The following is a 15,237-nucleotide window of genomic DNA, read 5'->3' on the forward strand; positions in this document are numbered from 1 at the left end:
GGACTGTGTAATTTCCTTTCCGCTTAGTATTCTGAAAGCTGCTCTGATAAGTTTCTCTTATGTCAAATGCCAGGGGGAACTGGGTGGATAGTCTCTTTAACTTTTCATTGAATGTTTCAGTGGTTAGCATAAATCTGTACCACATTGTGCTATGTCATATTTTTCCAGTGTTTCATTATAAACGTTGATCCGTTAGAGAGTTGACAAGGCTTATGGAGAGTTTATTGGGGAAAAAAAAAACCTGTTGTTCTAAAATACTTTGCTTGGGGTTTTAGTAGGACTTATGACTTAGCGACTTGGTGGCTTTACAGGGAAATGAAATGTTCTACCAGTTTTTATTATCACTGAAGTGATAATTATGTTTCGTAAGTCACTTTATCAATTCTTGTAAAGTAGAACTTACCACACCTACACGTGATGTGCTACCACAGTACCAAGCCTTATCTAATCATTGCACCAAATATGATTTACCTTTTAAAGGCTTTTATAGACTGGGAAACTTGCATTTCATAGCATTTTGTATACGTTGTCCATCAAGAGAAGGAGAGGGTGGCATACAGCACTGTAATTCACAACCATTGATTTGTAAAGGCTGGCTTATACTTTTGGTTTACTAACCTCTATTCAGTATGGAATTAATATGGATCTCAGTCCTGTCAAGCCTTAACTATGGCTTTAACTAACGTCAGAAACCATGTAGTCAGCATGCATTCAATAAAATTATAAGCGTAAAATATTTTGCTTTTTTTTCCCCTCTTCATGGCATGTGCGGCTGTAATGCTCCTTGGATTTTAGCTTAGTGTTGTTAGACTTAGCATGTGATTTTTTTGTTGTTTTGTTTTGCCTGACTTCTCAGTTAACTTAGAATTACAATTTTCTCTTGGCTTGTTTACCTGCGAGTTTTTGCTTCTACAATTTTTTTGGAGGGTGTTCAGATTGGATAATGTGTTGTTACTATGTAATATGTTCTTCCTAAATGTTTATGTTTGTTAGAATGATACTGAGTATATATAGTGCTACAAGAAAAGCTGTGTTTATACTGATCTCTCTTGTTATTTCTAGGACCAAAATCATGGGAGGATGTGTCAACCGAGGACCTTAGAAAATGGCAAGAGGAAGTACTTGAGGTAGCTATTAATGTAGTCCTACTATGCAGTTTGTAGTAATGTTTCTACACTAAGAATCTGTATGTATGTGATGGGAAAATACAAGAGAAAGTAAAAGTGGATGTGATAGTTCAAGACAATGTTAGAAAAAAGAGAGTTTAAGCTTTATTTTGGGTTTGGGGATAAGGGAGATAAGGGGCACGAAGGATTCTGTTAAATGGTACGGATTCTGCTTCCTACTCAAGTTGCCAGGGATGTATAAATTATCCAGGTGTATATATACATGTATGTATATATCTCCATGTATGGATTCTCATATTTGGGAAAGGGATTAAACTATGACACATAACGTAGAAGTTGCAAAAATAAATAGCCTTTCCAAGATTAAACTGCTAACTCTTAAAAATTGTTACTGAAGTCTGACTGGACATTTTCTTCCTTGTCTGAAACTTACGAAGGCCCTTAGGACCATAACTATACAGGACCTATTATAGTAAGGAGAGAGTAGAAGTCACAAATAAGGTTTGGTTGTTACTTCTAATGTGCAAAAAATTGAGGAAAAAAAGTGCAAAAAATTGTGTCTTCTCTTTGTTTTTCAGAGAGAATATCAAGGTTCGTCAAAAGGTCTGCATTTAGCTTCACCAATGCAAGAACTGATTGGTACAGCTAAATCTTTTGGAGGTTGGTCAAATATTTTAGTTACAGAACATGTTTCTATTAAAATTCATTAGAAATATTTAATGTATTGAAAACACAGAGGCACTGTTTATCTGGTAAACAATGCAGCAATGAAAACCTGTGGGACCCAGCCACATCACTCTGATGTATTTGCTGTAGGGATACAAACTCCTCATGAGCATTCACATACCTGAAATAAAATGTTGAAAGCAGATATTTGTTGAGAACGGGTTTTTATTTAGAACATATATTTTGTCAGAACACAGAATATAACTGTCAAATTCACTGAAACATATAAAGTTTTATTGAACAATCCACTCTGTGAGCTATGTAGAAAATTTAACATAGCAGGCATATAACAAGTCATAGCGCCTAATACTGCATTTCAATCATCCATCCCAGTTTAGAATTTTTCATGTTGTGTCAATACCCTTATAAAGCACAAACAGGCAGGAATCCAGCAAAAAGAGCTTGATTCTCATCTTACGACTAATATGCTAAGAATCAAAGCTTATTAGCAGATAACAAGAAAATACTGATCACACTGTTAGAACAAACACTACTAACTACAAAATTTAAACTTTGCCATAGAACGGAACCCTGATTCCCTGCAATACCTGATGAAGCCAAAGGACTAAGCACCCTGTCAGAAGGGATGAACCAGTCCTGAACACTTACATTACAGGTAAGCATAAAACAGGACTAACTGCATGACACGTACATAAAATACATGCCTGATTCTTGGAAGAAGAAAGAAAAACAAAACAAACCCAAACTTTATAAAGCAAAGTTTTTTCTGTAGCAGTCCATGAATGCTCCTTGGTGGGTTTCAACCAGGAAGTCACCCAAGCGATTGCTGGGATTTGTCATCTTTACCCACAGTGTAGCTTAATTTTCTGGATACCCTATAGAAAAGAATTGTTAAGATGACAAAGTAAATTACACAAAAATACTATGCCTGCCAAAACTCTGATGAACAGAATGAAATTGAAACAAATCATCAAAGCAAGATATCTGAACATCTTGACTGTAAACAGCAGCAGGACTCCTTGTCCACATTCCTATGTGCTCTCAGCTAGAGAGAAAACTTTTCATCCTATGTCATTTTAATGTCTCCATAATGCTACTCTCTTAACCTAAATTATATAAGTATCTCTTAAACTTCCAGATGTAAGCTCGGAATGTATTCACCAATAGCTAAAAAGGAAAGATACAAGTGAGAATGTAATTATTTCCTTGCATATCACTTAAGAAATGGCATATTTTGAACCATTTTGGTTTACATCTGACAACTCAGTATAGCACTATAGCTGTACAACAGCAGTCACACAGAGCTCAAGAAAAGTTTTAGTTATGAACATTTCTTTTTCTGAAATACGTCTTACATAATCACCTTCTCCAGAAAGGCTATCAAGTTTGAGACAGGAAGACAATACAGGTTTCTTTCCACCACCATTCATTACAAATGCAGCATTTTGCCACGTGGCTTAAGCATAAAACTTCTGAGGGCTCTGTAGCCATTAAACAAGAGCTTCACTCCTTGGAACCATATACAAGAACGACACACTACAAGCCCAAGGAAGCTTGTCAGCTGACAGTCCATCTGAGTTATATCTAAAATAATAAATGCGTCTACAAGGAACAGAAAGAAGGACTAGAGTAGCTATTCAGTCAAGCCATCTTACTACCTTACGTTCACTGGCCAGCCATGCTGAAGTCTGGCTAGTTTTGTCCAGACACTTACCTCCCAGTGTTTGAGTCTGCAGGTCTGATTAGCTTGGGCTTTCCCAAGCATTCGATCTGATTTTCATTCTAGAAGGACACATGTAAGCAACAACCTCCACACCTTTAATATAGATGTAAAGCACCAAGAATTTCTTTTGGATTTTCTTTTTGAGGAAGAACTTACCTTTTGCGACAGTACTGTGCATTTCTGGGACTGCTGTAATTCTTCACTGCACTAGGCCAACCAGAGTTGGTACCTGCAATCCCAGATTCTGGTGGTAGAAAACAGTAGTATGAAAAGGGTAAGAACAATGCTGAGTAGCATGGACACTACTGTATTTTGTTAAAATGTTAGCCTGTTAAGACATGGGTAATACTTCACTGGCATACTTCAATGAGCAAGTTTCCTTACAAAAATATTCTAATTCAAAAGGTGCTGGCAAAACTTAATTTCCAATACATTTTGCACACTGTACTTAAGTATAAGCTATATTTCTGCAAAAATGCTTATGCCATTAGAAAAACGTAGAAGGAACTGCTGATACCAGAAAAAAAAAAAAAACATAATACATAAAGTATTAGTTAAAATTTGAGGAAGGCAAAATAAACAGATGTCCACCTCAAATAAACAAATTATTTACAATTAACCAGCAATGAAAATGCAACAAGGCAAGAAACATGCAAAGAAGTACATTTCTTCTGCTATTTTCTTCTTGTATACCAGTTGACAATATTTCAAGGCATCTTCTTCAGTATTTTCCTTTACATGTTAGTTGTTATCTGGATGACAAGGTTCATAAAAATAAAACAAACATTTTTCTTAGTAGGAAAAAAAGTTCATGTCATGTTACAGACATGCTTTAAACCAAAATTAGATTTTAAAAAGAAAATCAGAAGATTAGCATTTTTGAATCTTAAACTAAGCTAGTTTTGGTGGTATATTTTTAAAATTCTAAAATTCAACTGTCCTGAATTAGCAAAAGCCTTTTTATCCAGGCTAACAATCTAATTCACCTAAGCAAGTGACAGTAGCATGCAACAACTCAATTGCAAGTTTTTGTAAAGATGAAGAATCCAAACAAAAGCATGTGGTTACTCAAGTGTAGGATTAATAAAGTATGCATTTCCTGCTGAACAGGTAGATATGTAAAGTAAAAGCAACAGCAAATTTTAAATAAAATAGAAAAAAGGAAGGGAGAAAACCAATGGGTATAAGCAACACTTTAGTAGGAAAAGTCCCAGTTAACCTAAAGAAAAGCTTCTTAAATTGCTGTTTACATGTGATTCAGAAAACCCTCTTCTGTATAGATTCCTTAAAGGAACACTTGAACATACCCAACTGTTACTGAGGAAGAAGAGCTGTCACCTAGACAGCGGTCTATTGAGATTTGTAGATCTACCCTTGAAGAAGTGCTTGTGATTGCTAAAGCAGTAATTCATAAAGTCTCTGAAACTAACCTTTCAAGGAAGTACCAGGAACACCAAGAAAAGTTTTATCTGACGCAGCATGAAATCCAGAGCCCTGAGAATAAAGCATTAACAGATTACATCGATGGAAAAACTCATGTATTATGTCACAGCTTGCCTCAGAAGAAATGACTGGGAACCTGGAAATAAGGGCTGGATTTAATATTTAAATCCACAAGTCTAATGATTTCAGTGGAACCAGGTAAAGTTTAATTGGTTCGCCTCAATTCGTTCACCTACAAAGTGTTATCATTTCAGAAGGACACCACCTTAATTAACAGGCTCACTGTCTGAGATTATTTTAACCAGTGACACAGTCCATTAAAACACAATCTATTATTGAGCATTGTATAACCACTTTCAAGGTTATTAAATATAGTGGACTTCCTCACATGATCCAGGAGACCTGATACGACTTATATTTTAGCAAATTAAAATCCCCCAAACCCCAAAGATGTAAAACAACTCTACTGACCAAATAGCACAAGAAGAAAGCTGCCACTTGCTTAAAAAGCTTCCAGCTCTAATCTATTTTTAAGCCCTTTTCCAAATATCAAAGATTGCACAATATTATTGTTTTACAAGGTCCTTTAACTACCTCACTCTGGCAGTTGTGACTGTCAAAAATGCTGGAGTTACTGACAATGTATGGGTTCAAAAACCTCATGCCGTTGGTCTGAAGTTCAGCGTTTCTTCTGTGAGCAATCTGTTCACATTTTGTTGAAGATAGATAACGTTCCGGTATACCTCTCAGTCGCTTTACTGGTGAACAAAGAGGATCGTTTTGGAAATTCCCCAGTCTTTTAACTCTGGGAGATGCAGATAAAGTTTGAACAGGCGAGTTAACCAGAGCATTTACAGTTTCTGACATCTGTATTCCATCATACTTCTTTAAATTTGAAGCTCTCTGAAACCCAGGAAGTTTTGGAACACCCCCACTACACAATTGCTCATAGATCCTGTCAAATTCTCTATCACACGGTGTATGGGACCTCACAGAATGACTTAAATTACTCTTCACTAATCTTCCTTTACCTTCAAGGTTCTGTGAATTTGCAAGAGATCTTGTCAATGTGAAAGGCTTTTGGATTTCTTGGGGACACAGCTTGTAGTAGAGCTTTTCAAATGCATCTTTGTATTTCTGGGGCATCTTTGAAGGACTTTGTCTTTTTGAAGGAACTTGTCTTTCAGAGGTTATTTTTTCGGGATTTATGAGTAAAGTATTTGATGCTCTTGCAAGAGAACAGTTTGCAACAGGTGTAAAAGCATGACTATTGCCATAGGAACTGCAAGTAGATGAACACCACTCTGAGGTATCACCACAAGAAAAGTAATTTTTTTGAGTTTTACTCTCTTTTACCGGATGAAGTCCTGTTGACCCTGAACTGGCAGCAGACGTTATAAAACAGTATTCTGAAGGACACTGGTAAGCAAATTTTTCACTTTCTTTGCATTTTGGATTAAGTGAGACAGTAGTCTGTAACTCATCTTCAACTAGAAACGTCTCTCCCATTGTAGTTATAACATCAGGAAAAACAGTCCGTTTGGAGAATTTGGGGCCTTTTCTAGGTACTAAACTTGAGTCAGAGCAGTCCATTTTGATTTCATTTGTATCAATGTAAGAATAAGGTACTACACCAGACAAATTATTAATGGACCTCTTGTCATCACGAAGTTCTCTATTCTCATTTCCAAAAGTTTGATTCTGGATGTCTTCATGTCTACTGCTGCATATGCTAGGCTGTGCTCGCTTCAGTTTAGGAGGTCTGAACCCTCTTATTTTGACTAAGGTGACATTGAGCTTTGGTCTTCCAGAAGGGTGTCTTCTGTGCCTTAATTGTCCAAACATGTATTTTGACTCTTTTCTCCAAGTCTGCTTTGTCATGAGCCTTGTAAGTAACTCTAACATCCCTGGATACAAGTCTGCAAGAGTTACATTGCTCCAGGAGCATCCCTCATCTGCAGACTGGTATTCTTCCAAGATACTATCACACCAAGTTTTATTCAGTTCTGGGGAAGTCTGATGCCTGGGTATGGTGATTGTCTTTGTTGATATGGGAACATCAGAAAATCCTAACTGTGGAGGTCTGGATGAAGAACATTCATTTGACAATTCTACTTTCCTTCTGCAAACAGCAGCTTGGTTGCCTATTAAAAAAACCCAACCAAATTAATGACAAAACAAAACAAGAAGAAGAAGAAAAAAAGCCCCAAATCTATTAGGGCACTTCCACTAATGTATATGACTTAGAAACAAGCCTTACTTTAATAGCATATTTCATTAAGCTTTTTTGCCAGGCTAAATGGATTATTAACATACAATCTATTAGGAAGAAAAAAATAAAAGGTTTTTCCTAACCATATTGATTTCACAGACTATAGAAGACAGAAAAAAAGAGATGTGTTGGAGCCCCTCCCCCCATCTTAAAATAGCTTGATAGATAGATAGACAGAGATCTAAAATGTTTTCATTGTAGAGGAAGACTGCTTTGCTCTTCGTGATTTCTGATCAGAAGGAACAGCCTTATCCAACAGGTTTTGTTACTCTATTTTTATATTACTTTAAAGCATTGTAGTTGGCTAGTACCAGCGCAGCTTTGCTTGCCATAAAGCATGATTAACATAATGCTTTTTGTAGTTGTTAGGCTTGAAGTATTTACACCAAAATTCTATTTTAGGTTTGCATCAAGTCTGGAGAACTTCTGAAAAAAGGAAGTTTACTAGTAAAGTACCACTTGGAGTACCAGTTACCAGCCAACCCAAAGCCATTCATGACATTCCAGAAACAAAAAACTACGCTTTCATTTAATGGAGCGTAATGCTTCTGAATTTTGTAACTATGCATTTTCTTTTTTCCTGGGGCTATTTAAGAAAAGCTGCTTTTATGTATACAAGTTATTTATTTTCTATTTTTTCAAACACATTTTGCCATAAGCAAAATCATGTCTGTCTTCTCTTCAAGAATCCAGTCCGTTGAACTGTACTGTTGGATAAACAGTGCCTCTGTGTTTTCAATACATTAAATATTTCTAATAAATTTTAATAGAAACATGTTTTGTAACTAAAATATTTGACCAACCTCCAAAAGATTTAGCTGTACCAATCAGTTCTTGCACTGGTGAAGCTAAATGCAGACCTTTTGACGAACCTTGACATTCTCACTGAAAAACAAACAGAAGACACAATCTAATATCCTCAATTTTTTGCACATTAGAAGTAACAACCAAACCTTATGTGTGACTTCTCCTACTCTCTCCTTAGTATAATTGGTCCTGTATAGTTATGGTCCTAAGGGCCTTGGTAAGTTTCAGACAAGGAAGAAAATGTCTAGTCAGACTTCAGTAACAATTTTTAAGAGTTAGCAGTTTAATCTTGGAAAGGCTATTTATTTTTGCAACTTCTACGTTATGTGTCATAGTTTAATCCCTTTCCCAAATATGAGAATCCATACATGGAGATATATACATATATGTATATATACACCTGGATAATTTATACATCCCTGGCAACTTGAGTAGGAAACAGAAGCCATACCATGTAACAGAATCCTTCGTGCCCCTAATCTCCCTTATCCCCAAACCCAAAATAAAGCTAAAACTCTCTTTTTCTCTACAACCTTCAAATTTAGGCTTTTCAGAAAACTTACTGAAGTGAGGATCAACTCACACCTCAGGGTTCAAAGAACAAAGTAGAAAAAAAAGAAAAAAAAAAATGGATATAGTCTGCACTGTTTCTTACAAGTCATTGCTGTCAGAGACCTGAGATGCTGTGATATTTATGTAATTAGCAAGCAAGAGAGGAACAATGATAGAACAGCAGAGAAGTTGTATTAGAATTCATGGTGCTGCACAGTTAGAGAGCTCTTACTTTATTCTACTTAGCTAATAACTTAGAACAGGTGAAATATGTTACCATAATCCATCCGGGAATTTTTCTAACATTGTCTTGAACTATCACATCCACTTTTACTTTCTCTTGTCTTTTCCCATCACGTACATACAGATTCTTAGTGGGGGAGGAGAAAAAACAAAAAAGTTAAATTCAAAACACAGAAGATACTGACACTGACAAACCCAAACAACATTACTTAGATTTGTTTCAAACTACTGTTATTCAGATGAGGATACCCAACCTGCATAAACTTATTTTTAATGAAGACATTTTATGCTAAAAATAGCCCAAGAGGGAACCGTATGTGAAGACATATTAAAAAAAAAGAAGAGATAAATAGCTAGTTTCTTGATGCAGCAAAAAGCACACACTGCCTCAGAAGACCTACTGATAAATACAAACCCCCAAAACCCCAAACAACATAGAAAAAAAAAAGAGTCCTAGTGTTAGGTTACAAATCACTGGTAATTACAGCTGCAAATCTTTTTGTATATATTATTAATATTCCCTGAGTTCATATACAAATTAAGGCCTACTCTGTAATTCACCTCTATGTAAAATCTAAAAGCATTTGGTGATAAACGGCAAATGTTTTCCATTAGTGAAACTCTTGCTTTCTGAAGTGGTTTGTATTAGTTGTTGTCAGAGACATGACAATGCCTAGCACTATGCTGAACAAGCAAGGACAGTAAATTCAGTTTTCGTAATTGGTATTTGAGCAAGCAGAACACAGGATTAGTATGGCTGCACACACACAATGTGTGTTGTACTTTTCCGCATCAGTGTAACTAATCTGGGTAGCCCATAGTCTAGTTTGGGAAACAACAGCAGGATATTCCAGTCTTCTTTTGTTATGGTAGCCATTATCTCAGATTTATTTATTTATTTTTTTAAAACAAAACACCATGTTACCTGTTTATGTTAGGCTCTCAGGTGAATGACCATATTTTTATAAGTTTTTTCATTTTGTGATTCATCTGGTTATTCTTTTTCCATACCTATCGTAGCCTTTCTCAGAGTTACCTGTTCTATATAATACATTGTATTGCTTTCTCTGGTATACTAATAATACCAAGACAAAATATTACTTCATATTGGCCTTCATGACATTATTTATTGAACCTCTCTCTTGTTATACTTGCTGAAAGAACGCATTAATATGCAGGCTACATGGAGTCTTCTGCTGACTGCATCAACACCACAGGCATATGTAAGCTATTCAAATAATTCAATCACGTCTATTGAACATAAAATTATTCCGTTGCGTTAGACATCAGAAGTTTTTACCTGTAAGTGAATGTCTTGAAATTTTCTTCTTACTGAAACTGTATCGGTATCACTTTCTTCACCTACAATTTGAAAATAAATACTAAATAAAACCTAGTTGAACTCAAAACCAAAGCAGAAATGTTTTTAAACACACCCTGTATGACTCATTTGCTAACAGGTTTCATTTTAGAAAACTCTTTTCTACACTAAAACTGTTTATCTGTATTACCTTTCCATTTCAAGTCAAATTTAAAAGCATGGCTTATAGAGTCCTAAGTGGCATGAGTGGAACAAAGAGTGGAGATAACTTGTTTGCAACCAGTTCTTCAAGATTTACGCTAACAATTTCAGATGGGAAATGTTTTCTAAGTACTGAACGGCAAGATTCACTATTAATTAAGGTATCGTTCCCACTTATTTCCTACTACATTCCTAAATTTCCCAACAAAGACAGTGAGGACCTTCTACTATGCTTCCTTTTCCTAGTTGCTTCTTGTCAAGACTGCCTTAGAACTGCCAAGGCAAGAAATAAGACAGACTTAATAATATTAAAAAGCAAGTCCAAATCTTCCAACTTAATTTTTAGGTATTCTATGTGGTATGTTTGTGAATGAAACACAATAAAGCATTTCTTTGCTAGGTGTATCAGACCTTCCAATTCATCACTAGCTAAAGCCTTAGTCTTTCATGATCAGAAAACATGTAGCTGCATTCTAAGTTCTCATTTCTGAAATTCCCTGGCTGTTATATCGTTGTCCCATGATCGTGTTCATCACAGGGAGGGAAAGAGGAAAGGAGAATACCCCTGAAAATGGAAAAAAAGAGTGAAAGATCTGGTTATGATACCTACGACATCGCTGCCTCTTGACACTATCCTTAAATTATTAAAAAGCGAATGAAAATACATTCCAACTTATCCCATCTTCCGTTTTTGTCCGCTGTCACTGCAGTCGTCACCTAAAGCTTTGTGGACACCTGCTGCCATAGAGCTAAAATAAAGACACATATGAAAGAAACTGTATCTTTGTGGGAAACAACACAATTTCACATCATCTGGTGAAAATGCTGAGCAAACGGAGGGTCGTCTTTGACAGTTTACCTGACCCCAGCAGAATTGTTTTATTAGAACTGAAACCCATACTTGTCAGATTATCAAAGTTTCTTCCCACATGACTAAAAGTAAAAAAAGTTATCACTTTATCCACAGGAAACCAGTTACCAAGCATCAATAGTGGAGGAAGCAGTGAAAATGTTAATGTTATCATCTGGAAAAGTTTCAGCCTCCAATTGCTGCTCTAACAGCTGATACTCGCTTTCTGCCATTCAGTATTCTTTATCCAGTAGAACTGGCCACAAATCTGGCACACTGCTCCCTAAACAGTCAGAAATTACTAGACTGCTATAGAAATGAGAGGTTCTTGTATAAAGGTAACTCAAGTGTCCAAGAATGGTTGACTCCATCATGTCAGTTACAAGCTCTTAGAAATAGGTTGTATCATACAACAAGTTGATCTGCATACAAATTGAATATCCTTCTAGGTGTGAAACATCACAAAAGTGTAATTTTAAATATGTTTTCAATGTATTGTCAATCATACTTCAAATCACTAGAACATTATTAGCAGAGGATCACGGCACTGCACAAAACAGAAAAAAAAAATCAAGTATCTTCTCCAGGGAGCCCTGAAGTGTTTTTAAGGGCCAAAAGGGAAATTTGGGAACACCTTTGTTGCTCAAGTGCAGGAGAGAGAGGAAAAATGAAAACTTCCACCTTTCTCTCTGAAAAATTTGACCAATAATACAGGAAGTTATTTCACTGGAAATGCACTCAATACAATGTTATCTAAAGGAGATATCATTACCTAAAAGAGATATCTTACAGAAGAGTTGAACATATTAGTAGGGAGGTAACTGTAAACTGTAAAGTTTTGACTTTGATACAATCTTCTAAACTTAAATACACTTAGATAAATATACAATGCAGATTGAACTTTCCCCTTTCTCTCCAAATTAATTATTCTGTGATACTACCCTAATAGATACAGGGAATTGTTCACATATCACTGTACTTTGCCATGCTACTTCCTGTGAAACCAAAGGAGGTAGACCTAATAATTTTCCCAATTAAGGGAAGACCAATACTTTCATGTACAGGTGAGAGCTGTTTGGTTTATTTGTACCTGCTGTTGATAGGCTTTGCATACTTTCAGAACAAAAGTACTGTATAAAACCTGGAAGAAACACTGCCTTCGCTAAGAAGTGTCTCTGAATGAATACTAAAGATAGAAAAAACCTGCTAAAACTAAAATTTTAGCTAAAGCAGCTAGAAATACTCTTTTTTCTTAAGAGTTGGCATGTCCTGTTGCTAACCTTTTGTATATTAAAAAAACCCAAACACACACACACAAAAAAACAAACCAAACCAAACTCCACAAACCCCCAAACCAGAACACCTAAGTGAATTCCATTTTTAAGTGAGGAATCCAATCCAACATCTCTAAGAAGCTACTACATTTGGAGATAGCTGGGACTCACCAAGGCTGCTATAAATCCTCTCCAGTCTCTTCGTAGAACATTTACAAGAGGAGGAGGAGGAGGAGGAGTGGATAATCATATTATCACACACTGCTATGAAGCTACCAGAGTCTGAACTGCATCACTCATTTATCCCATGAATGCAAAAGACACAAAGGACACTTGAAGAAGCTAAGCTAAAGACGCCTCTGAAATTCGTTTCCTGTATTTCACTACACGGGTTGAGAAAACACAAGGTTACATTTTCTAACTTTGCAGAAATTACTTTATCATTCAAATACATATTTGAAATTACACTCTCAAATGACAGGAGGACAAATTTCAGATGATTGCTATTTTGTGTTTTCCCTCAAGAAGGAAGTAATCATCTGCCTTGGTGACAGCTATGCGTGTGAAGCACCTAATATATACTAGAATATTTAAACACTCATTTTTTAATATGCCTGCTTATCTAATTATTTCAAAAAGTTAGCAACTTCCAAATCTCTCCACTTGAACATCCATGTAAGTTAGGGCTGGAATTTTTAGATTCAATGAATATCTGCCGAAACTGACATATACAACAAAAAGCTATCTGTTTAATTAATCAGGTGAGATTATTTTAAACAACTTGTGATGACAGCAACACCAATTATAATGTATTTACTCAAGCTTTTAATTATGAACATGATTGGTTTTGTGTGGTTCCCCCCACAAAAAACAGTGAGTATCCTAGAGAGTTTGGCATAAAACCAGGATGTCTTCTATTAAGTCAAGACTCTTTGGATAAGATAATCTATGGCACTTATTTTCTTAAACACTTTACCTGCATTCCTTTCACTTCCTCTGTTACACTGCAATTAGAAACAGGAAAAGAAGAAACATCAGAAGAATATTAGAATAGTAAATAATGGATGCCTTTGTTTACTTTGGTACATCTCACAACTAGGCACTTCCTAAATAATAATTCCGTTTCCATCAGGTTTCCCACGGCCTGATCAGAAAAGCCACAAATACTACACATGTTAAAAGTTACCTGATCACTTACTTCTTGTCATACTATTGCTGTTAAAATTGCTACAACGATGTAAGCTTTAGCTACCTTGGCCCAGGCTAAGACAGATAATTCCTCTTACAGTCCTTAATGTATTTAGTCTGTAAAGTTGTGCAGCAAGGATTAGTAGATGATGCACAAGGTATTACCCAGGAGCGGAAAAGGAAAGGGAAATACAGCCCCTTTACTCTCTCCATTAGATACTCTCTTGTTTCCCAAGAATGAATTTTACCCCTTGTCCCCTCACTCTGTGGGGTTCAAAACAGCTTCTGTGTTAACTACCAAGGCACACCACATACCTTAGCTTTTTAGGCAGATATTAGGAACGTAGCAACAAGGTGACTTTTTGCAGTTATGGCAGAAACACTGCGATTTAGAATAAATTCACTGTTGAGTTCTTACGAGGGAGTTCAGGAAATAGTAAAAGAAGTAACTGCTTGTTTAATGTAAGTACTCAGAATAAAAATATACAGATCACACAACAGTAATGGCTTTAGTCTGGCAAAGATAGCAAGTGCTGAGACTGCAAAGATACTTTAATTACTGTAGCATTATTTTGCAGGGAAAAAAAACAAAAAAATCTAATGATGAAACCAGTAAAACCTCTGGAATTGAAGAGCTGATTACCTGAACCAAGATAAATTGATTCAATACTTGTTAACTTCAATGACAATATTCTGATGAGATCCAAAAGTACACATTCCCATCAGCCAGGATGTAAAAAAAAAAAAACATATTTATTTTTTCCAGGTTTACTAGTGGTGCTTAGCACTGGTAAATGGTCATCTATTTTAGTCTGTCTCATCTGACAGTCTTAACCAATTTATCCTAAACCCCTAATTTAAGGCAGATGTTGAATTAATTGATTAATACCTCTTGCAAATATGATATGGCACAGCAAGATTTGGATTTATTCCTATAGATATTATATATGAAGGAAAAAGAAACATTACTACAAACTGCATAATAGGACTACATTAATAGCTACCTCAAGTACTTCCTCCTGCCATTTTCTTAAAATTTTATTGAATTGTCCTGGTTTTGTTAAAAACAAGTTTCTCTTTCAGTGAATTTTGCCTGTCAGCTAAAGCCTTCATATTAACTGCATTTTCCTGGAGAACCAGACACATGTTTTGGTAAACCTAGCAATGGAATGCAAACTTATTGATAAGCATGGATGGACATCTCACGAGAGGGGCAACGAGAAACCGGTGACCAAGAAACTGACCAACTGTGTATAACAATCCATTCACGTGAATACTTCATATAAAAGTGAGAGATCACGAGGATCTTGTCCCTTTTGCCTTTGCTTTTTCCCTACTGCTTACGGCCGACATTAGGAGAGGACCTTGCTAGTCGTCCCTGCGAACTGAGGCCTAGTGACAGACTGAATCCAGCTCCAGTTGGCTGCAGAGTCTAATCCAGGACTTCGGTTGCCGGCTCTGCAGTTGCTGAGACTTTCAAGATTGGTTTTGTATATTTTGTATTATTTTTTCTATTCTTATTAGTAGCATTAGTAAAACACTGTTAATT

General features: G+C 36.0%; 1 protein-coding gene across 1 annotated transcript in view; it reads right to left on the reverse strand.

Moving 5' to 3' along the window:
• Window positions 1–2,625: 2,625 nt before the first annotated feature.
• LOC135577512 (uncharacterized) overlaps window positions 2,626–15,237 on the reverse strand; it is a gene marked incomplete at its 5' end in the record, with an annotated part of 207,135 nt that continues 194,523 nt past the window's right edge. The window contains 5 exons of the mRNA XM_065047647.1: window positions 2,626–2,689; window positions 3,694–3,781; window positions 4,968–5,031; window positions 5,575–7,124; window positions 8,077–8,100. Of these exons, the coding sequence (XP_064903719.1) occupies window positions 2,626–2,689; window positions 3,694–3,781; window positions 4,968–5,031; window positions 5,575–7,124; window positions 8,077–8,100 (1,790 nt within the window). The remainder of the gene's footprint in view (window positions 2,690–3,693; window positions 3,782–4,967; window positions 5,032–5,574; window positions 7,125–8,076; window positions 8,101–15,237) is intronic.

This window comes from Columba livia, assembly GCF_036013475.1.
Source record: "Columba livia isolate bColLiv1 breed racing homer chromosome W unlocalized genomic scaffold, bColLiv1.pat.W.v2 SUPER_W_unloc_5, whole genome shotgun sequence".
Lineage (NCBI taxonomy): Eukaryota > Metazoa > Chordata > Aves > Columbiformes > Columbidae > Columba > Columba livia.